We start from the raw sequence: 23,960 nt of genomic DNA on the forward strand, positions 1-23,960 counted from the left end.
GTCCTGCATCTTGTGTCACTGTTATTCTGTGGAGTGCTGAGTGTGTGGCTGGTGAAGCTGAACAAAGAAAGTGAAAGAATGTGAAGGTTTGGGAGGTTTTAGGTCGGTGCCTGGCGGAGACAGATACTTCGAGGGGGAAGGGGTGGACAAGAAACTGGACCCTTCAGCCACAAGCAGGAGGAGCCACCACGGGATTCGGCGGGGGAAGAAAGACCAATGAAAGCAAGCTAAAGTTAACTGCAGGATACACATAGCCAATAGAATCATGCCAGGATGCCTTTGTCTTTGTATAATTTACATATTGTATAGTATGAATGACTACTGGGCAACTCGAAAAAGTTCTGGTTAGTTACATTCGCTGGTGGCAAGAGAGGTGTAGAGTTGTATTGAGAGGGACCCGAGACCCAGGTGCCATGTAGAAATCTGTGTATTGGGAATAAACCCACTTGTGCGTGAAAATGCCGGCTTCCTGATACCTTTCTATTGCAGAACGAGCGCGCATATTGTTGGATGAGTGAGAGTTGGGTAAGGTCGCAAATTGGAGTCAGATTACTAATTTGAGTTTACATTGGGTTAAAGTTAAATTCTAACATTGATTTAAAGATAAATTCCAACAAGACTATCGATCCTGGTGAGTGTTTTGTCGAATGTGCCTAATTAACATTCCTGTGTCAATGTACCCCATGATGTGTAACTGAAAAAAAACAGTCATGATGAAGTTTTGTGAACGTTGAGATTGTTATTAGCTAATGGTGAGATATAACTGGAAAAATTAAAGCATTGTAAACTATTTTACTCGCACATGCCTTCCTAGCAAGTGCACTACCTAGTGAGATAAGCTAACAGGCTCACGAAGGACTCCATGTGTGTTAGATACACGTATTTTCTTTTATTCTATTTAATTTTTTTCACTGGTCGATTGTTGCACTGTTGTTCTTGGGGCAACATTGAATGAATGCTCTGCACGTTTCGTGCAGGCTGTTTTTTCTGGGAATAATAGAATCGTCTAAAGCTTGAACTGCACCGACAGTGGATTGGATAGTTCCTAGGACGCCGGCGAGTGACGTTTGGATTTCCGTGGCCACCTATTTCCCTGGAGGGTGGTAGGACCGTCAAGAGGATTTCTTTTTGGACAAATGTTTTTCTTTTTTTATTGTTTTTTTCTGAGATCTCAGACTTTTTTTTTTGTGGTTCAGATCTGACACCAGTTTTGACACAAACTGATACTAGCACGAATATATGTTTAAAGAAAAATTGAATGTTGTAAATATTAAGGAGTTTAAGATATATAAATACAAATGTTCACATATTTCTACCAATTGCTCTTAGTGTGTCTTATTTCTGTTGGAGGTCTCCTATTGCTCTAAGTAGAGTTGCTGCCGCCAATCTCCCTGCAACCTAGGATAGATGAGCCTTGAATTGAATACCAATGAATAATTGTTACACTGAAAAATTCAGATTTATTTTTCTGACAACTTAGCTTAAGTGTGATGCTGCGTAGTTTCAATTGTGGTGGTTACACAATTGTGGCGAGCCAGCCAGGAGATTGGCATAGTGGCTTTTGTTACCTCCAACCTATAAGATACGCTTATTTATAACTTATATCCCAGTCAAAAAAAAAGAAAAAAATGGATCTTTGTCAACGGTTTAGAGTTGATGGTCAAAAAACGTTGTATGTTACAGGAATTGAACCAAGTTGCACAGATGGTCATATTTCTGATGTTTTTGTGATAAATGGCAAAATAGATAAGGTCATTAGGGTTCCAGATGAGCCACACCAACCGCAAGGCAGAACTCTTGTTATCTACGAATCAGAACAAGCTATTTTGGAAATTGATCCTGCGTCCTTAGGGGAACTCTCAAGCCCCAATGACCCAAGTTCGACTTGGTCTTCTAAAACTGTTAGAGATATCGCTCAAGGGGAGATGGGCAAAGAAGTGGCCCGTCGGTACCTTAGAGAACTTGAGTTTATGGGAAATAGTGGGAAGGTAGGCTTCCTTAGTTTCCTTCGAAGTGAATTACAGGCGGGCCCCGCACCTCAGGCTATGACACAACCGACTAATGACCAAAACATTGATACTGACGCTCACTATTGTGATCAAAGTGAACCAGCAGAGCCCACAAGTGCTTTTAGTCCTAGTGCTGTTCGTTTAGATGAGAGCATTTACAACCCTTCTCGTGTCCAGAAAGTGGTGGTTGAGCACATTATACGTAATGAGCCAACTCATACGTCCCTTGCACATGCAAAAATACGCACCTTCTCAGGTCGACTTCCTCGGCCCAACGGTGAAGTTGATTATGAGACATGGCGCACCCAAGTTGATCTTTTACTTTGCGACTCTGCTTTGACTGATGCACACAAAGTAAGAAGGATGCTTGAGAGCTTACTTAGCCCTGCTTCAGACATTGTAAAGCCCCTCGGAGTCACTGCACTACCATCCGCATATGTGACTCAGCTTGAATCCGCTTTTGGCGTTGTTGAGGATGGAGAAGAACTTTTCGCTTCATTGCTGGGCTCCAACCAAAACAATGGAGAAAAACCCTCCGCTTTCTTGAGCCGCCTTCACAGTCTTCTCACCAGAGTCATTTCTAGAGGGGGTGCATCGACTACAAATGTGAATGAGCTACTCCTTAAACAGTTCATTCGGGGTTGCTGGGACCAGAGTTTAATAATAGGTCTTCATCTTGAAGGGAAAAAGAGTTCCCCCCCTTCGTTCCCGGACCTCATTCTCATGTTGCGGACAGAGGAAGACAGACGGTCAGCTAAATTGGACCGTATGAAAAAACATTTGGGTGCAACAAAGGCTGCTGCACATGCCCACTCTGTATTTAACATGCCCGTCCTTGACCAAGCGTCGCTGACAAGCCCCACTTCATTAGATGACGAAACTGCAAAGCTTGATTTAAAGGTCACTGAACTCACCAAGCAAGTGGAAAAGTTGAGCCAAAAGGAAAAGACCACCACCCCAATGTCTAGTCCCCCTGTAGGTTCACAAACCATGAAGCAAAACCCAAATGACCCTGCTAAGATTGAAAAGCAAATTGCTGAGTTGACCAAGCAAGTCCAAATGCTTATCCAAAACCAAAGGGTTGCACACAAAGTGGAGTCCTTACATGTCAATTCAAGACAGTCACGACCCTCTGTTAAAATCCCTGGCATGCCTCGTGCATGGTTTTGTTTCAAGTGTGGGGAAGACAATCACATAGCAGTTCATTGCACGAATGATTCAAACCCTGTCCTGGTCAGAGAGAAGAACGCTGAGTTGAAGAAGAAACAAGCTGACTTTGTGGCACGACAGGCTTCAGCTCCTTTTGCATGAAACTAATGGCAGCTCCTGCGGTGGGACATCCAGGAGCTGCAACCATTGATTCTCAGAGTCCCAAATCTTTTGACACTGAACAGCAAAACACTTGCCCGATGAAACCCAAACACACTTTCGACCCTAAATTGTCCTTGCCCAAAGGTCTCATAGGCCCACGCTGTGCAGCCTCTGTACTGATTGAAGGCACGCCATGTGACTCTATAATAGATTCCGGTTCACAAGTAACGACAATCTCTGAGTCTTTTCACAAAGAGCACCTTTCTCATCTTTCCATCCAACCTATCCACACTGTTGTGGCGTCCAACTTAAATTACGCCACGGCGGGCTAAGACAAGGGGGGTGGAAAACATTGATGACGCGCATCCAACTGGCTTGACTGTCTATGGCGGCGCGTCCATCGCGGAAGCAAATGACAGGCACTTACTTGTCTGTCGCGCTCTTTGGCTGCTCTTGCTTTGTCTCTCTCTTTATCCGCAACAAGAGTTGGCCGATGTTCCACGGTTGTTTATGCTCCAGTTCAGGACACGTTGCGCTCGCAGTCGATGTTAGTTTACGCAGAATTGTACGCAGAATTGTACGCTGAATTGTACGCTGAATTGTACACTGGATTGTACGGTCAGCAAAAGGTTTCTTCCCCTTGCTCACCCCACCACACGATCCAAACCAAACAACCACTACCCACAGGTGAGTGCAACTACTAATAAGCGAAGACCACTCCCCCCCTGTGATATCACCAATCACCATAAAGTGGAGTGTGTGCACGCTTGGTGCGTGCACAACACACGAGCATGCATCGCAACAAAAGAAAACCACCCAACACTGTACGGCTCCTACACACACTATTCTTGAAATTGAGGGAGCCGGAGGACAGAATGTCCCATACCTAGGCTACATTCAGACACACCTTTCCTTCCCGCGACATAATGTAGAAGAAGAGCAGGAGTTGGTCGTACTAGCACTCGTAATTCCCGAATGCCACTTTAACAGTAAAATTCCATTGCTGATTGGGACAAATGTACTTTTGCGACTTTATGAACAATTAGTGGAGCAAAATGGGCCTGCGTTTATTCAAGGAATACGCTCCAAAGAGTTTGCAATGATCCTACAACATGTTGCCCAGGCTCAGAGAAATGATACCGATCCCTACCCGGTCATGCTGCATAGTAAGAAGCCTGTCACAATTCTTCCAAACCAGAAAACATGTCTTATGGGAAATGTGAGTTTTCACGATCCCGCAGCTAGACCAGTGTTGAGGCGCACTAGGACACCCCAGGTACCCAACCAAAGTACTTCGAATGATATCTGATGAGGCATTTCAAAATGAAAGGTAAAAGAAATAATCAATGTTTGACCCTTACGCCTGATTTAGATAAATCACAATTCTGACACAGTTTGCATTCCTCCTGGGTGAACTTGTGGTTGCTTGTCCGCAGAGAAGTTTAAGAACATTTTAAATCCAAACCACGGACGTGCATGATTGGTTTGCGAGATTTTATTTGGAAGGTGGCCAAATGTACGCGCTTTCGACGTATTACCGTAATGCACAGTCTTCAAAATAACTGGCGGCTGGCTTGACTTGACTTAGCGTGTGGAGGCTGGCCTGACAGCAGTAGGCTCACGACCGTGTTCACATTACGTTTTATTTAAGGCAATATGAAACAGCTCGCTGGCTAATTCTCCAGTTTCATAACCCTAGAATCATCGGAGAAACATGTATATAAATAACGACCCAAATGAATAAAATGTAGAAGTTAATATTGAGGGACTGTTGGAAGCCAGACGCCATGAGATAAAACAGTTGCTTGATGGCGTGGCGCTCTGCTTTTAGCAACAACAACACAAATCTCATATCTACTAAAGTTATTTTAAACCGTGACTCATTGGGACACCTGCGGAAAACTTACTTTGCGACGAGGATTTCAATGTTCGTGAAAGGTATCCTTCGTCTCCTTTTTCGTTACCTTGTTGATTTTCTGTCTCCAGCAACGACAACGGAGTCAAATCAGATTCACATCTTCCTGTTTTAGTGGCGATTGTTCTTCTCCTAATGAATGTGGATTGCAACCCTTTGTGGTACATAACCCCGACTACTGTACAGGAGGGACTTAGCAGTCGGTGCAGCGATATGTCATTCATCAGGGGTAGCACCTGGGCGGTGGGGTCCAGTGCTAAAATGTCCTACCCGTACGAATCGTCCTTCCGGAGGCTGATTTGACAGCCTCATCTGTCAAATGTCCTACCCATGCGAAACTTTCTACCAGAGGCTAATTTGTCAGCCAAGTATTTACGTGTGCTTTCAGATTGTTTTGTTTACATGCAAATAGGTAGAATTAAAAAATATAGATTTGAGTAAAATACTCGTAGACGCAAGCAGGCAGGACGTCCTGACAGTTTGATTGCTATATGTATATGCATAGATATGTTTACAAACAACTTTTACTGGCGATATCAAACAAGTGTGGCATACATACTGTGTGAGTAATGTGCTCAACAGAAACACACGTCAGTGTATTTTGAGGCAATGAAAAATTCAAATAAGACTCAATGAAAATACAAATATTAAGTACTCCCAACTTTTAATCGAACAAACGGCAGATCGGACAGAAAACTCCAAACTTCCCACGAAATCACTATCGGCGCTGCCGCGCATGCGCAAAAGGTATTGTTAGGACGTCCCGATGGGTAGGAAGGAATTTCAAAACACCTGCTCCGCCAGTGGACAGCTGCTACTAAAATGAAATGTGCTATACAAATAAAGTTGTATAAATAAGTAAAATTCAATATTCAATGTATTTTTTATGGAACTGACCTAAAAAATGGGAGGGTCACTTTTTGCTGTGTGGGTGGGATTGCACGCGAGATAAAATCCACTCCGTTTCAGAAGGTGGCGGTCTTGTAAAGCACCAAATGTTTTTTGCCAACCGCCAAAAGACAGAAGAAAAAGAGGAGGAAGACGAGGAGCGGAAGAAGAGGAAAGAAGAAAAAAAGAAGAGAAAAGAAGAGAATCGAGTGTCAAATAGAGGATTATTTCGCCGCTTAAATATTGTCAGTCCGGTTTTGCAGTTACGATGCCTTATGCAAACCAACCGACTGTAAGAATCACAGAACTTACAGATGAAAATGTCAAGTTTCTAATTGAAAATACCGATTTGGCGTGAGTATTAGCTTACCTTTGTTTGGAATTATTTTTACCTTAGTATATATCGCTGACATAAAGGTTCTGTGGTCTGTTTTTAGGGTCGCCAATTCTATTAGACGTGTCTTCATGTCAGAAGTACCCACAGTAGGTAAGAGCACTTTTTAAATTAATCGTTTCCACAAATGATTGAATTTATGGCATATCTTAATGTTTTAGTATAGAAAGTCAAGATGGTCATCTGCATCGTATAATTAGTTGGTACAGTGCAAAGGATAAGTCTCTTCCGTTATTTCCGTTATTTAATAGCTAAGCAGGGGAGCAACTACATACTTTCCGGGGTGTATGCAGACACATAACAGCCCCCCCCCCCCCCCCCCCCCCCAAAAAAAAAATACATTCAGCCTATAAACTCAATTTTTTATTGGACGTTTCATTTTCCAGCAGGTGATTGGCTTGATGAAAAACCCAAGAATATGTACAAAAACTAATAATGTCCAAAAATGAATTTAGCTAACTTCATTATTTGCAAATCATGTGTGGCTCTTATTACGGTGACACATCACAGCTTACCTACATTCTTTTAACCAATTTGAAAAGATGTTTTTCATGCCAGCATAATCTTTCCCCCTCTTTCTTATTCGCTTTTATGCCCCTGAGCCTATTCGTTTTTGCTTCTTCATCGTAACTATTAGTGATGGGTCCAGCAACACTGAGGCGCCGATGCGCGCGCCGAGCTTCCAGGGCAAACCCCGTGTCGGTGCGCGTACCGCTTTAAGAAAGTCACGTGACCACTACCAGAACTGTGTTCATAAGGAAGCGCATCTGTCAACAGGATGGACGCTCATTCACAACACTTTTACTTGGGCATTCAGACAGATGTTCACTTAATTTATCAACTGCGTCTCGAATATCAAAGATTTTTTTATGAAATTGCGTGTATGTAAAAATAAGGTGAACGCAAATGCCGAATCAGAATCAGAAATCCCTTTGCCATTGTACTCAACTGTGCAACGAGATTAGAGAGCTCCCCTCTCCAGTGCAATATACAACAATAATTCAGTTAAATATATAAATTAGATGAATAAGACAATAATTAGTGCGATGGAAAGTAATACGAAATAGGATATATAAAAACACATCACGTCGCTAATCAATGGAATTGGATAAAATTAGTTTGACAGATCAGTGTCAGATAACCCTGTCAAATGTTTCCTGCAATACATTGTTTCACTGTGTCGAAACAATACAGGATGCCTCATCTACCCATCACTAGTAACTATTATTAGACCTTTGAATTGTAAACACTGGCCGCTCGCCTACTCGAGGTTGCGCGCACTGGACTCCACCTGTGTCTGGCTGTGCGCGCGGCGCCCGGGGGGGGCTTTCAGTGACGTGCCTCTATTATATTAGTGTTTAGATCAAACCATTACTACACCCGTGAGCAAACAGCTGTTTAATACATAAAATGGCCACTAAAAATTTATTTTCCTCCTATCGCTTTGGCGCCCCCTATAGTGCGGCGCCGCATATCTAATTTCTAATATGCCGCATACATACTTTTTGCGCCACTGTAGCTAAGTTCCAGAAATTTTAGCAAGTATGAAAATTGAATGAACCTGAGGAAAGCGTGTCTTCTTTCCGTGTATTTTACAAACTAATGTTGTGGTATTCACAACTGTGTACCAGTTAATATTGCATACTTCATCACAGCAATTGACTGGATCCAGATAGATGCCAACTCATCCGTACTGCATGATGAGTTCATCGCTCACAGAGTTGGTATGTTCGACATGGTTATATGGTTGGCGGCTACTATTGTGTATATTGAGAGATCTTTTGTGTTCTTAGGTCTCATCCCACTCACCAGTGACGATATTGTAGAAAAAATGCAGTACTCAAGGGTAAGTTGCAGTTGTCTTTGATTTTCTTTTTTTTTGTCACTTATTTTCTTCCAAATTGCCTGAAACATAAAGCTATGCTTTTTGATTACATTATATTTGTGCATACGTTTAATTTAAGTTAAAAATGAGCCCCTGCTATTTGTGAGAGAACGAACAGAGTTCTGCCACGAATACCAAAAATCCCTGCACAATTGAAGCCCTCCAAAGGGGTTTGTATTTGAAAATAGATGCCATAAGAAAACTTAAAAACACTTAAAATTGAGGCAATCGTAAAGCATCAACATTATTCATCTACACTAGGTGTGTCCAAATGTTTTGCAAAGAGGGCCAGTTTTGGTGAGGTGAAAATGTGTGGGGGGCAGACCATTCAACTTCCAGTTGCTTTAATATATCATAGAGTTTTGTTACCAGTCACCTTGTCGTAGTTTATGTGTTTTGTCTGGTCTTGACTATGGGTATTGCATGCCTTGAAAACACCCAGTCTCTTGGCAAACTAGGCAGACACAGTTGCTTTGTATTTCAGTGAAAAGAGATTCCAATTTCCACTTGTCCTGGAAGCAATTGCCCTCTCTGTCAACTTTCGTTTTCTTCACTACAATCTCTATTTTAGAAATGGTCTGGAAAGTGGTGTGTTCGGAGAGGCAGAGTGCGCATGGAGCATAGTTCCGAAAGCCCCCAAGAGCTTGACCACAGGTGTGCTGCCATCTATTGGTGAAATATTGGCAAGCTTTTTTGTATCTTTTACTGTGGTCAACAGTACTGACGGACCCCACATTATTCATTTCATGTCAGAGGCTGCTGGCCGATGGAAATTTGAACATGGACCACATTTGGCCTGCGGGATGAACTTAGGACATGTCTGATCAACACAATCACGAACACATGTTTCATAGGGTTCAGCAGCTAGTAGGGCTGCACGATGTGCGGTTTGAACATCGCGATTGCGATGTGCGCATGCGCGATTGTCACATCGTAGGTCGTGCAATGTTTTTGTCCTTTTTTTTTCTTAGAGCACGCAAAATGTGTTTTGCTTCATAGAAACAGCAAGCTACTGTATACTCTACACAGCCTGTCTCGATCACCCCTTCCCTCCTGCCAGTCACTGGCCACTCCCCCACTCCCTCCATTCTCACCGCCACTACTATGCACTCTGACAACACTAACAGGCGACATGGAAGTGACGACGGCGGTAAAAGAAAGTCATCATCCGAAATATGGAGTTATTTCGGCCGTAAAAAGAAATATACAACACACAAAAAAAACCTCTGCCGACAGTGCCTCGCCATTGTTGCTGCAACACAAGGTAATACAACAAACCCATCCGACAATTTGAATCGCTATTACGAGCCCCCGTTTAACCAGTTCAGACTCATTAGTTGGACCCGATGAAAAACCATCTACTCAAAAAACAATGACAGACACCTTTATTATAACACCTTATGATAAGAAGTCCAAACAGCATCAACAAATCACAAATGCAATAACTTTTCACGGGGCGAAAGTGAAAACAACCCAACGCCATCACGAAAGAGATGTTTAAAAAAATGATCCGCACGCTCGACAAAAGGTATAAAATGCTGTGGCGCACGTATTTCTATTAAGTGGCCATCCCAGAGCTGTATAATAAACAAAGCAAAGTCTTCCCCAACAGAGCTATTTGAGTCATCTGGTAAAAAAAAATTTCTAGTTTCAGTATGGCAATGTACATCGCAGCCTCCCCAAAAATCGCAATGTCTTTTTTTTCCTATATTGTGCAACCCTAGCAGCTAGCATAATAGCATATATAGAACTGTAGCACAGTGGTTCCCATCCTTTTTTGCTCCATTGGATGATTTCATAGAGACATTATTTGACTGACCAGTATACAAAGAACATGCATGGCAGGTGGATTGGACGCTCTGAATTGTCCCTTGGTATGGTTGTGAGCGCGAATGGTTGTTCGTATTTATGTGCACTGCGATTGCCTAGCCTACTGCCTGAAGATGACTAGGATAGACTCCAATACGCCTGCGACCTTTGTGAGGATAAGCGGATTGGATGGATGGATGGATATATAAATAAAATAAAAATGGTTAAAGGGAAACTCCAGTGGGTAGTTGACACTTGTATAATAGGTCAGTATGTGAAATTGATGTCAGCCCTAAAAGTAACTACCCCCCTAAATGAATCTGTAGTGATTTAAGGAATTATCAGAAATTCTCCTGCCCACTTTTGTTTTTTGATTTGGACGCTATTGTGTCTGCTAGCGCTACTATTCAAGTGCGCACGTGACTTACTGACAAAGAGATGGAATCGCCATGTTCTAAGGACAATATGCCCAGCAGTTTATTTCAGATAGAGAAAATAAGGACTCTCTTGAGTACATTGTTAAGTTTAATAAATAACAACTTCAATCTCCTTGTCATCTTTGGAGGATGTGGTATATATTAAGTCATCGGGCCAACCATATGATGCTGTCCCTCCTCAGTTCTCTAAGGAAGTTCTCCCAAGTATTGGCTAATCGGTTTTCGATATTATCAACAGCAGTCTTTCTTGTGGTGAAGTCCCCCAACACTTTAATCATGCTATGGTCCTAACTAGGGCTGTGACGATAATTCGATATCGATATGTATTGCGATAGTTGGGGTAGTGATATGAATAGAAAATGGTAGTGATGGGTAGATGAGGCATCCTGTATCGTTTCGACACAGTGACACTGTGTTGCTGAATACTGACACCTGGTGGACTTGCAGGAAACATTTGACAGGGTCATCTGACATTGATCTGTCAAACTAATTTTATCCAATTCCATTGATTAGCGACGTGATGTGTTTTTATATATCCTATTTCGTATTACTTTCCATCGCACTAATTATTCTCTTATCTAATTTATATATTTAACTGAATTATTGTTGTATTGCACTGGAGAGGGGAGCTCTCTAATCTCGTTGCACACTTGAGTACATAGACAAAGGGATTTCTGATTCTGATTAGGCATTTGCTTTCACATTATTTTTACATACACGCAATTTCATAAAATAAATCTTTGATATTCGAGACGCAGTTGATAAATTAAGAGAACATCTGTCTGAATGCCCAAGTAAAAGTGTTGTGAATGACAATGGACTCATTGTAATTAAAGATTTTTATTCCAAAAAATTAGTTTCTCCAGCGTTTTGTTATTCAGTCTATTTCTTTTTTTGAGGCAATTTCCCCCGCCTTTGAGAAGATCCTCTCACAAGACGCTGAAGAGGCCGGTGTGCACAACGCCTGTGTGGCTAATATAAATAGATGAGGGAACGGTGCCTCCATGGACTTCCAGTATAAGAGCGGGTCTTCCGTACGTGCAACATGTCCTGCGGACATATAGCGCTGCACCTCTGAGTGCGCATCAACAGTGACGTCTGCCATCTTGCGGTGTTTTAATGCAAAGTAACGCGCCAATAACTCAATGCTTTTTTTGAGCGTCCATCCTGTTGACAGATGTGCTTCCTTATGAACACAGTTTGGCGCGCGACCGCTGTGTCGACACGATTCTGGTAGTGGTCACGTGACTTTCTCAAAGCAGTACGCGCACCGACACGGGGTTTGCCCTGGAAACTCGGCGCGCGCATCGACGCCTCAGTGTCGCTGGACCCATCACTAGAAAATGGTATCGATAAATTATCCATCCATCCATTTTCTGACGCTCATCCAGGGTCGGGTCGTGGAGGCAGCAGCTTCAGCAGGGAAACCCAGACTTCCCTCTCCCCAGCCACGTCTTCCAGCTCTTTTGGAGGGATCCCCAGGCGTTCCCAGGCCAGCCGGGAGACATAGTCTCTCCAGCGCGTCCTGGGTTGTCCTCGGGGCCTCCTGCCAGTGGGACATGCCATCCTAATCAGATGCCCGAGCCACCTCATCTGGCTCCTCTCAATGTGGAGGAGCAGCAGCTCGACACTGAGTCCCTCCCGGATGGCCGAGCTTCTCACCCTATCTCTAAGAGAGAGTCCGGACACCCTGCGGAGGAAACTCATTTCGGCTGCTTGTAGCCGAGATCTTGTTCTTTCGGTCACGACCCACAGCTCGTGACCATAGGTGATGGTAGGAACGTAGATCGACCGTTAAATCGAGAGCTTCGCCTTTTGGCTCAGCTCCCTCTTCACCACGACAGACCGATAAACCGATCCGCTTGTCGATCTCTCGCTCCATCCTCCCCTCACTCGTGAACAAGACCCCAAGATAATTAAACTCCTACACTTGGGGCAGGATATCTAACCCCACCCTGGAGAGGGCACGCCACCATTTTCCGACTGAGAACCATGGTCTCAGATTTGGAGCTGCTGATCTTCATCCCAACCGCTTCACACTCTGCTGCGAACCGCTCAACTGAGAGTTGGAGATCACGGCTTGAAGAAGCCAACAGTACCACATCATCTGCAAAAAGCAGAGATGCAATACTGAGGCCACCAAACCGGACACCCGTATTGCCTCGACTGCGCATAGAAATTCTATCCATAAAAGTTATGAACAGAATCGGTGACAAAGGGCAGCCTTGGCAGAGTCCAACCCTCACTGGAAACAAATCCGACTTACTGCCAGCAATGCGGACCAAACTCTGACATCGGTGGTACAGGGACCAAACAGCCCGTATTAGTGGGCTTGGTACCCCGTACTCCCGAATCACTCCTCAGAACTCCCCGAGGGACGCGGTCGAACGCCTTCTCCAAGTCCACAAAACACATGTAGACTTGTTGGGCAAACTCCCATGCACCCTCAAGGGCCCTGCAGAGAGTGTAGAGCTGGTCCACTGTTCCACGGCCAGGACGAAAACCACACTGCTCCTCCTGGATCTGGAATTCGACCTCCCAACAGACCCTCCTCTCCATTACCCCTGAGTAGACCTTACCAGGGAGGCTGAGGAGTGTAATTCCTCTGTAGTTGGAACACACCCTCCGGTCCCCCTTCTTAAAGAGGGGGACAACCACCTCGGTCTGCCAATCCAGAGGCACTGTCCCCGATGTCCATGCAATTTTGTAGAGGCGTGTCAACCATGACAGCCCCACAACATCCAGAACCTTTAGGAACTCTGGGCGGATCTCATCCACCCTCCGGGGCCTTGCCACCGAGGAGCTTGTTAACCACCTCGGTTACTTCAGCCCTAGAGTCCTCAGGCTCTGCTTCCTCAAAGGAAGGCGTGTCGGTGGAATTGAGGAGGTCTTCGAAGTATTCTCCCCACCAACTTACAATGTCCAGAGTCGAGGTCAGCAGCACCCCATCTCCACTATAAACACTGTTAATGGTGCACTGCTACCCTCTCCTGAGGCGCCGGATGGTGGACCAGAATTACCTCGAAACCGTCTGGAAGTTGTTTTCCATGGCCTCACCGAACTCCTCCCACGCCTGAGTTTTTGCTTCAGCAACCACCGAAGCTGTATTCCGCTTGGCCAGTTGGTTCCTGTCAGCTGCCTCCGGAGTCCCGCAGGCCAGAAAGGCCCGATAGCGCTCCTTCTTCAGCCTCAGAGCATCTCTTACCGCTGGTGTCCACCAGCGGGTTCGGGAGTTGCCGCCACGACAGGCACCAACCACCTTATGTCCACAGCCTCAATCGGCTGCCTCCTCAATGGAGGCACGAAACATGGTCCACTCAGACTCAATGTCCCCCGCCTCCCCGGTACGTCGGCAAAGTTCTGCCAGAGGTGGGAGTTGAAACTCTTTCTCACAGGGGAGTCTGCCAAGCGTTCCCAGCAGACCTTCACAATATGTTTGGGTCTGCCGAGTCGGAACGGCATCTTCCCCACCAATTGAGCCTATTCACCACTAGGTGATGATGAGTTGACAGCTCCGCCCCTTTCTTCACTCGAGTGTCCAAAACATGCGGCCGCAAATCCGATGACATGACTACAAAGTCGATCATCGAACTGCGGCCTAGGGTGTCCTGGTGCCAAGTGCACATCTGGACACCCTTATGTTTAAACATGGTGTTCGTTCGTCACTATCATTACCCACGTGAGCACAGAAGTCCCCCAGCAGAACAAGGGAGTCTCCTGGGGGTGCGCTCTCCAGCACACCCTCTAAAGACTCCAAAAAGGGTGGGTACTCTGAACTGCTGTTTTGTGCATAAGCACAAACAACAGTCAGCGCCTGTCCCCCCCACCTTAAGGCGGAGGGACGCTACCGTCTCGTCCACCGGGGTGAACCCCAATGTACAGGCGCCAAGCCGGAGGGCAATAAGTATGCCCACACCTGCTCTGCGCCTCTCACCTTGGGCAACTCCCGAGTGGAAGAGTATCCAAGCCCTCTCGAGACAACTGGTACCAGAGCTCAAGCTGTGTGTGGAGGTGAGTCTGACTATGTCAAGTCGGAACTTCTCTGCCTCACACACCAGCTCAGGCTCCTTCCCTGCCCGAGAGGTGACATTCCATGTCCCAAGGGCTAGTTTCTGTCGTCGGGGATCAGAGCGCCAACCTCTTGCCGCTGCCCAGCTCACAATGCACTGAACCCCTTTGGCCCCTCCCACAGGTGATGAGAGCATGGGAAGGGGGACCCATGTTACCTCTTCAGGAGCCCCATGAATGCAGGCCCGGCAACCAGGCACTCACCGACGAGCCCCACCTCCGGGCCTGGCTCCAGAGGGGGGCCCCGGTGACCCGCGTCCGGGCAAGGGAAATCGTGGTCCAAATATCTCCGTCATCATTGGGGTTCTTCGGAGTCATCCTTTGTCTGGACCCTCACCTAGGACCTGTTTGCCATGGGTGAACTTACCAGTGGCAAAAAGCCCCCGACAACTTAGCTCCTAGGATTATTGGGACACGCAAACCCCTCCACCACGGTAAGGTGACAGCTCATGGAGGAGCGATAAATTATCGACCCAAAAAAACAAAAAAAAAAGCAACGTAGCAGATTCGACCTATCACTGCCCACTCGTCACAAACTATTCCCATTGAGGAAATACAACCTGAGACTTACGCATGCGCCGCTGAGCTAGTGTGACTCAAAACAAAGAAAGACAAGAAAAGAAAACGGGTTGCGTAAGGTAGACTTACAGGCCAACTTGAGGAAACCTCCCTTGGTTCAATTACACGGGTGCTCCGTCACAAGGGAGGCCAGCGTAGGTAGCAGTGAAGCCGCTAACCAGCATCCTTCGCGGACAGCACACGAGCTCAATCACAAAGGAGGCTGGCGTGCATTGTAGATTTTAAAATAATACAAATCACAATTCAGCCCTTTTCCCTTTTTTATTTTCAATAGTAAAATAAAAAAAGTTAAAAAATAATTCGATATATATTGATATCGACCGACATGACATACATGTGTCACAATATAGTTGTCAGCCATATCGCCCTGCCCTAGTCCTTACCCCGCTTAAGAAACCTAGCCTTGACCAAGATGTGCTGTCAAATTTTAGACCCATTTCCAAATAACCTTTATTTCTGAAATTTTGGAAAATATGGTGCACATGCAGTTACAATCTTTCTTGGATGAACACGTCATGGAGGTTTTCCAGTTAGGTTTCGGGTAAATGCATAGCACAGAGTCAGCTCCGTTACAAATTTTGAAGGCTATCCTCCTGGCAAACAATACTGGAGACTGTGTGTCTTGTCTTGTTTGATCTAACTGCAACGTTTGACACGGTGGACCACAGTATTCTTCTGGCTCGTTTACAGCACCAGGTGGGCATTAGTGGTAGCGCTCTAGAATGGTTTCAATCCTATTTGACTGGCAGGACCTTTTGTGTTCGCATATGTTTCACTGAGTGCCGCCTTGTCGTATGGTGTTTCAGTAAGTTCTGTTTTGGGGCACTTGCTGTTTTTGTTGTACTTTGTTACAGCCTACGAAAACATATTTCCTTCCATTGCTATGCGGATGACAAATCTATGAAGCGCTGAGCAAAATAGACACTCTCTCCTTAAGACCACTTTTGTCCTGTCTCAAGGAAACGAAAGCCAGGATGTCATTTAATTTCTTGAATTTCAACGAAAAGACGACAGAAATTTTGATGTTCGGTCCCTTGGCCCCTTGAAATTCCACCTTTTTTACATTGGACCTCTGGCATCTTATCAAAAAACGACAGTCTCGAACTTGTTTTTCTTTTTTTCTTTTCTACAGCCAAAACAATAACAGAGAAAAATTAAAATGAATAAAATAAGTAAAAATAAAGTAGACGAAAACTAAATAAAAAAATAAATAGAACAAATTTAAGATAAAAACAATCAAAATTGGCCCAAAAGGATGTTAGAATAGATAGATAGAATAGAGTACCTGCATCTCAGAGACAAGTTAACATCTTGGACTAAAAATTAATATAACATCATGAAGCATTGAATTGATAAATTTGATTACCAAATTAACAATTTTATGGGGGTTTTTTCGTGAGCGTTAATAGTTTCCAGTATTACTGTACATTATATAAATACGTTGTCAATAAATTGGTGATGATCTTTTAACAATAGTTGAAATCTCAAGTCCAACAAAAGTCAAGTAAGGTTCCCAGATTTCCAGAAAAAAACACCACCTTATTATTCAGTCTACAAGTCAGATAGTCCAGGCATATATGGTTGAAGATAATCCTATGCCATTGTGTCTTTGAAGATACACGCTCCGATATGCAATTGACAAGCAGACATTTACGAGCACAAAACGTAAGAATCTGGTACAATTTCTCATATTTGTTAGCAATAGGGGGAGCTCTCTAATCTCGTTGCACACTTGAGTACAATGACAATAAAGGGATTTCTGATTCTGATTCAATAGCAGAGTCATTGAGTCCAAGCAAAAGAAATACAGGATTGGAACTCAAATCAACAACAAATATGTTTTCCATTTCTTTTCCAATGATAGACCAAAATTGTTGTATTTTGGGGCAAGACCAAAAACAGTGTGAGGGTGCCGATTTCTACTTTACACTTCAAGCACGTCGGGAGGTGTCAGGTTTACTCTTATGGTGCCGATGAGGAGAGATATGGGCCCTATGGAGGATCATGAACTGAGTCGCTTTAACTCTGTTACAAACGCACAGTGTTTTTACATTATACCAAACACTCCTCCACTCACTCACCGCAATTTTACAATTGAGTTCTCTCTCCCATTGTTCTTTAAAGTACAAAGTGTTGATGAGAGAAAACTCCTTAAGAGTATTGTAAAATAATTTAACAGAGGCTACACACTTGGATGTAAAAATTAGTTTCTCGATGTCTGATATATCCTGAAGTACCAAGCTTGCAATATTCTTCCTAATAAAGTCCCTCACTTGTAAATACTGATAGAAATCCCAATTTGGAACGCCATATCGGTCAGTTAACTGACCAAAAGACATCATAATAGCCCCCTCGAAAAGATTCTGAAATTTCGATAACCCCCGACACGGCCAATCTCGGAATTCAACAAATATATTGGTTTCCTCAATAAGACTGCGGATGGAGGTGACTGGGTTAGTCATAACAATCAAAACATCTGTGTATAGTGTTATTTTATGTTCCTTATTTAGGATCTTAAGACCACTCATATTAGGATCTGGCCTAATCATCTTGGCAACCCTGCCTAGTTCCTCTCAAAACAATGGAGTAAGAAGAACGCAGTCCATTTGTGAGCACCGCAGAAAGAGGGTTCATATGTAAGATTCTAATCTAATTAGTAAATGTAGCACCAAGTTCAAACCTATTCAGGGCATAGAACAAATATGTCCACTCTATGCGGTCAAATGCTTTCTTGGTGTTAAAGGGTACTGTGCTGAAGGTTTGCATGTTTATAGAATCACCCATTTGAGTTCTGATTAATAAGGGGATATTTTCTGAATGAATGTTATTTTGTTATGGCTTTATGATATACACAGTTATATGATTAATAATTGTGCATCGTTTGACATTCTGCTGTATTGTTAATACTGTTTGCCTTTGATATTGGTGTGGCGCATATGATGGACAATGTGCTTATTTGCCGGTCGCGGGATGTCTCGCGCGATCCCGATTGAACGAGAATAGATTGTGTACTTGAAGCAAGGAAGTGTGCACTTCACCAGAAGAGAAGGAAGTGTGCGAGTCGCGGCAAGAAGTCAGTCGGAAATATACGTTCTCATCGCCAAGAAGGATTACTAATTCGAACGCCAGCAAAGTGGATCGGCGACGTCAACCCACGTCGTCCATTGAATGAAGTGTCGCCTCGGAAAAGGAGGATTCGGCGCGGTGGATTGTGCTGCCTTGTGTGTGGCGTCTCTGTCGGAGATCGAGCTAGCGAGCATCCGGGCTAGTTTGCTTCAGCAGGCTAAGTACAGCCATTCTCCCTCGCGGCAGAGCCTCGTTGTCCTCGGACAATTCACCCAAGCCTTTCCCTCGCCAGTGAGGATCGACCTTCGCCCCCCCCCCCCTCTCGGATTGAGGATCTATTTTCGCCCCCCCTCTCGGATTAAGACAATTCTCGCACCGGCGCATCCTAGCCCCCCCCTCAAGAATTGCGCACTTGGATCCACCTTCTTCGCCGCGCATAGCTTGGAATACATCAAAGGGGAGGATTTCCATGACGTCAGCCTACATTCATGAGCTCCACTGACCCGGGCATCAAATTGGTACCATTTAATGTTAAACAAGGACATTGAGTTCAACTGCATTTATATAAGGGTGAATTGGATATTGTAATTTGGCTGAATAATTATTTCTAAGAATATTAAATGTGTATTCTTGCTAATTGAATATTCATGGTGTTATTGTGCCTAAGTGATTGTCATTATTGCATGTTAATTTCCCTCAATTATTACAGTGATAAGCGAAGAGTAAAATTATTCGATTGCTAATTTGGTAAACAGGTCATCCCCTCAGGTAAATATACAGTCCTCTATAGGCTCCGGCACATTTTGGTCCTTCGAGCCGGATCTGAACTAGGTAGGATGTCCAAAGAGTTAGAGAGTCACACTCTTAGCCCCCCAACCCCTTCCCCGGAAGTACTAACACGCTCTTCCCGAGAGCGCCGATTACCAACCAAGCTAGCGGCCTATCACCTGGGCACGCCAGACGAGAATGATAGCCCCAGCAGTGTACAGAGCAACACACAACAGACTAAGGGTGCTACTGTAGCACCAGGGCTTGAGCGGTTTACACAAGCTAGTCCACCATCCCCTCCCCCACTGCCAAGCGAAGAAGAGGATGCAGCAGGAGATGCCTGCTCGCCGACCGGCGAGGAGATGATTCCTCCCGATATTGTGGTTCCACCAGATGGGCCCAACCCCCTAAGCTTCCAACCAGGAGAGTTCTTCACCGACTCCAATTCCCAAGGCAAACCTAGGAAATCTCATTCATCCCACAGCCGACAGGGCAGCGTCCGTAGCATCCGAACAGGTAGTTATCGTAGTCACCGATCAGAACGATCAAGCATTGCAAGTGCACTCTCAGAGAAGCTAATCCAGCAGATGATTGACACCCAGGAGCATCTGCGCCAGGATGGTCTCGCCAGAGAGGAGCGCCTGCGACAAGAAGCTCGTGCCGACAAGGAGCGCCTGCGACAAGAAGCTCACGCCGACAAGGAGCGCCTGCGACAAGAAGCCCGCGCTGACAAGGAGCGCTTAGAGAGACAAGCACAGATCACGGCGGAGGCACTACAAAGGGCGACTGCCCAGAACTTGGAACTCGCCAGGCTAGCGTTTGTCCGCCGATCAGAGCCCGAGCCCCCCGAACAGATATTAAGAACGCACCCTAGGCCGGGCTCCCCGCACGACAGTGAGAAGAATAAGGAAGGGTTATGTACCACATGCCAAACCCCCCAGCACGCCCCTGAGAATGAGCAACAGGAGCTCAACCAACGCCGAGGCTCTTTGCTGGATGGTCCAGTGCAATACACTCCGCCGCTTTCCCCCTCCACACCCTCGCAAGCAACCCGTCACAGTGCCCGGCAATATGACCCACTCCCTCTTCATCCGCCCGGCTCAATCGTCCCTTTCTTCACCTTAGACGACAGGGAGAACTACAGGGAGATGCGTCTGAGCCTAGAGTACCTGTTAGGAGAACCACAGGCATATCACAGTGAGCAGCAGAAGTGGCTAACGCTCCATCTACACTGCAAACTACCAATAGCTAAGAGATTGTGTTTCTCCCACGCCAAGTCCCTCACCCCCTACACCGACAGCATTCGTGAACTGGACCGTCGCTGGGGATGTCCATGGGACCACATCCTTGATGAGGTTGAGGCACTTGGAGAGTTAGGTGACATCAGAAGTGATGCGGCCCTGGATGACTATGCCCTCCGCATCCGTTCCCTTGTTACAATGCTGAAGCTACAAGGATCAACTGGAGCCAGGGAACTGAACACAGGCTCCACTGTTGAGCGCTTCATAAGGAAGCTCCCCCGACACAGAGAGGAGCGATTCAGACGGCGCCATGACCAGCTATATCCTGATCAGCCAGCAGCCAGCCTAGAGGAGCTGTCTGACTTTCTCCGAGGCGAGGTGAAGCACATCCGTCTCCCTAAGAAAGATGAGCAGAAGAACAACAGAAACGAACGGTCTGCTCGAGCCTTCAACAAGAGGGAAGGATTCGCCCGAGTGTTGACGACCATCCCAGAGGCTGAGACCAAAGAGAAGGACGTGCCCCAAAGGAAACCGGGTGGCTCCCTGCAGGGCGATAAGAGACCTCCACCGCCTTGCCCGTGTTGCTCGGAGTCGCACTGGCTTGACCGCTGTCCTGAGTTCAAGAAGAAGAACACTGATGAAAGGAAACAGTGGATCAAAGACAACAAGCGGTGTTGGAGATGCGCACGTGAACATATGGCCAAACAGTGCACACTGAAGAAGCCTTGCCGCATAAAGGAGTGTGGTAGGACCCACCTCACAGTCCTTCACGACATCAACACAAGAGAAGCTAAGCCAGAGACTGAGGAGTCCCTCCAAGACCCATCCATTGAGACTGAGGAGGGTCGCACCTACTACGTAGGCCCAGCGCGTGGCCACAACCCCCGAGTGTTACTCAAGATGGTGCCTGTTGTCCTACGCCATGACAGTAAAGAGATGTCAACCTATGCAATCATCGACGATGGTGCAGAGCACACCCTTCTCCTTAAGGAAGCAGCCATCGCTTTGGGACTTAAGGGTCTTCCTTATCAGATGAAGATCCTTACCGTCAGTCCTAAGCCCACCCAAGTCGCGGGTGAGAAAGTGTCCCTGGAAATCATGGCGAGGGGACGACCAGGAGAGGCGCACCCCTTGCGCAATGTGTTCACGGCCGCCGGATTGAGTCTTTCGAAATACGGATATCCTATGAAGGCGCTCAAGGCGAGGTACCCCCATCTGTCGGAGTTGTGTCTTGATCAAGAAGAGGAAGTAGCACCAACTATCCTACTTGGGTCTGATTACGCGAAGCTGACCCTCCCAAGGCGCATTCTCCCGGGCCCGAATGGCTGTCCGTTTGCCCTGGACACCCCACTTGGCTGGACTCTTCAAGGCCCCATCCACCTCAAGAGCCACGAGACCAGCCACACCCGGACTCACTTCCTCGGAGTTGAACACGACGACGGTGTCCTTCTGGAGAACGTTCGTAAGTTATGGCAACTGGATGTTACTCCGTTTAAGAATGCGAAGCTGCACATGCGCTCCAAAGAAGATGAGATGGCCATAGCACTTCTGAATGAGAATACCCGTCGTGTAGAGATGCGTGGCGTCCTTCGCTATGCCACACCGCTACTGCGGAAGGAACCTATGCCAACCTTCCGCGTCTCACGTGAAGTGGCCATGCCCTGCTTGCGAAGCACAGAGAAGAGGCTGAGTAAGGACCCAGAATCAGCAGCTGCTTACGCCGAAGAAATGAGGAAGCTAATTGAGTCCGGATTGGTCAAGAAATTGGAACCTGCGGAGGAGGAAGCTACTGCTGAGTCCTGGTACCTCCCACATCATAACGTGAAACACAATGGCAAGAATCGAGTTGTATTCAACTGTAGCTTCCAGGTTCGCGAACAAAACCTAAACAAGCACCTGCTCCCTGGTCCGACGCTGACTCCTTCCCTGCTCGGAGTCATGATGCGCTTTCGCCAGAAGCAGACGGCGATAAGCGGTGACATTAGACGCATGTTCCACCAGGTCCTGTTGCTGGATGAGGATAAACCACTCATGAGATTTGTGTGGCGAGAGAACCCCAGTGAGACTCCCTCGACCTACCAGTGGGAAGTGCTTCCATTCGGGACCACCTGCAGCCCATGCTGCGCCACATATGCTCTGCAGGCCCATGTGAAGGAGGGAGCCGTACCTGAAGGAGTAGCTGATGTAGTCCTGAACAGTTTTTACGTAGATAACTGCCTCCACAGCACTGAGACCCCAGAAGAGGCACGTCGCCTGATTTCCGATCTGCGTGCCCACCTGGCCACCGCTGGCTTCGATGTTTGCCAGTGGGCAAGCAATGACCCTGAAGTCTTGAGAGACCTCCCTGCCGAAGCAAAGTCTAACAGCAGCGAGACTTGGGTCACTCAGTCAAGTGACGATGTACATGAGATGACATTGGGCCTTCTGTGGAACTTCAAATCAGATAGACTGTGCTATCGGTGTAAAGAGATTGAGCCCCACCGTTATGTCACGATGCGTGCAATCTACCGAACCATGGCCAGCCAATACGACCCCCTCGGCTACATCAATCCATTCACCACCCGAGCAAAGATGCTAGTGAGGGAGCTGTGGACTGAGAAGAGGGGCTGGGATGACCCCCTCCCGGAGTCACTCGGAGCCAGGTGGTCCGAGTGGGAAGAGGAGCTCCCTGCTCTCCGAGAAATCAACTTCCCCAGACGCTACTTTCCCCCCGGTGTGTGCTGTATTGTTAATACTGTTTGCCTTTGATATTGGTGTGGCGCATATGATGGACAATGTGCTTATTTGCCGGTCGCGGGATGTCTCGCGCGATCCCGATTGAACGAGAATAGATTGTGCACTTGAAGCAAGGAAGTGTGCACTTCACCAGAAGAGAAGGAAGTGTGCGAGTCGCGGCAAGAAGTCAGTCGGAAATATACGTTCTCATCGCCAAGAAGGATTACTAATTCGAACGCCAGCAAAGTGGATCGGCGACGTCAACCCACGTCGTCCATTGAATGAAGTGTCGCCTCGGAAAAGGAGGATTCGGCGCGGTGGATTGTGCTGCCTTGTGTGTGGCGTCTCTGTCGGAGATCGAGCTAGCGAGCATCCGGGCTAGTTAGCTTCAGCAGGCTAAGTACAGCCATTCTCCCTCGCGGCAGAGCCTCGTTGTCCTCGGACAATTCACCCAAGCCTTTCCCTCGCCAGTGAGGATCGACCTTCGCCCCCCCCCTCTCGGATTGAGGATCTATTTTCGCCCCCCCTCTCGGATTAAGACAATTCTCCGCTCGCACCGGCGCATCCTAGCCCCCCCCTCGAGAATTGCGCACTTGGATCCACCTTCTTCGCAGCGCATAGCTTGGAATACATCAAAGGGGAGGATTTCCATGACGTCAGCCTACATTCATGAGCTCCACCGACCCGGGCATCAAATTGGTACCATTTAATGTTAAACAAGGACATTGAGTTCAACTGCATTTATATAAGGGTGAATTGGATATTGTAATTTGGCTGAATAATTATTTCTAAGAATATTAAATGTGTATTCTTGCTCATTGAATATTCATGGTGTTATTGTGCCCAAGTGATTGTCATTATTGCATGTTAATTTC

General features: G+C 46.2%; 2 protein-coding genes across 7 annotated transcripts in view; one reads left to right on the plus strand and one right to left on the minus strand.

Moving 5' to 3' along the window:
* Positions 1 to 5,558, minus strand: part of pdf (peptide deformylase, mitochondrial) — a 29,972-nt gene extending 24,414 nt beyond the window's left edge. Inside the window, exon 1 of one of the 3 annotated variants that reach the window (XM_088298608.1) lies at positions 5,228 to 5,558. The gene's annotated coding sequence lies outside the window, so the exon portion shown is untranslated. Of the gene's footprint in view, positions 1 to 3,747; positions 4,006 to 5,227 lie in introns of those variants that run through there. The other 2 variants (XM_088298606.1, XM_088298607.1) reach the window with 2 other exon arrangements.
* A 659-nt stretch (positions 5,559 to 6,217) lies between these two features.
* The window catches only part of polr2c (RNA polymerase II subunit C), a 28,940-nt gene continuing 11,197 nt past the window's right edge, over positions 6,218 to 23,960 (plus strand). Inside the window, exons 1-4 of one of the 4 annotated variants that reach the window (XM_088298602.1) lie at positions 6,218 to 6,477; positions 6,561 to 6,610; positions 8,149 to 8,241; positions 8,311 to 8,363. In XM_088298602.1, the coding sequence (XP_088154728.1) occupies positions 6,392 to 6,477; positions 6,561 to 6,610; positions 8,149 to 8,241; positions 8,311 to 8,363 (282 nt within the window). In that variant the 5' untranslated portion in view covers positions 6,218 to 6,391. The remainder of the gene's footprint in view (positions 6,478 to 6,560; positions 6,611 to 8,148; positions 8,242 to 8,310; positions 8,364 to 23,960) is intronic. The other 3 variants (XM_088298604.1, XM_088298603.1, XM_088298605.1) reach the window with 3 other exon arrangements.

Source organism: Idiotropiscis lumnitzeri, chromosome 6 (assembly GCF_059441095.1).
Source record: "Idiotropiscis lumnitzeri isolate Australia: NSW breed Sydney's pygmy pipehorse chromosome 6, RoL_Ilum_1.0, whole genome shotgun sequence".
Classification (NCBI taxonomy): domain Eukaryota; kingdom Metazoa; phylum Chordata; class Actinopteri; order Syngnathiformes; family Syngnathidae; genus Idiotropiscis; species Idiotropiscis lumnitzeri.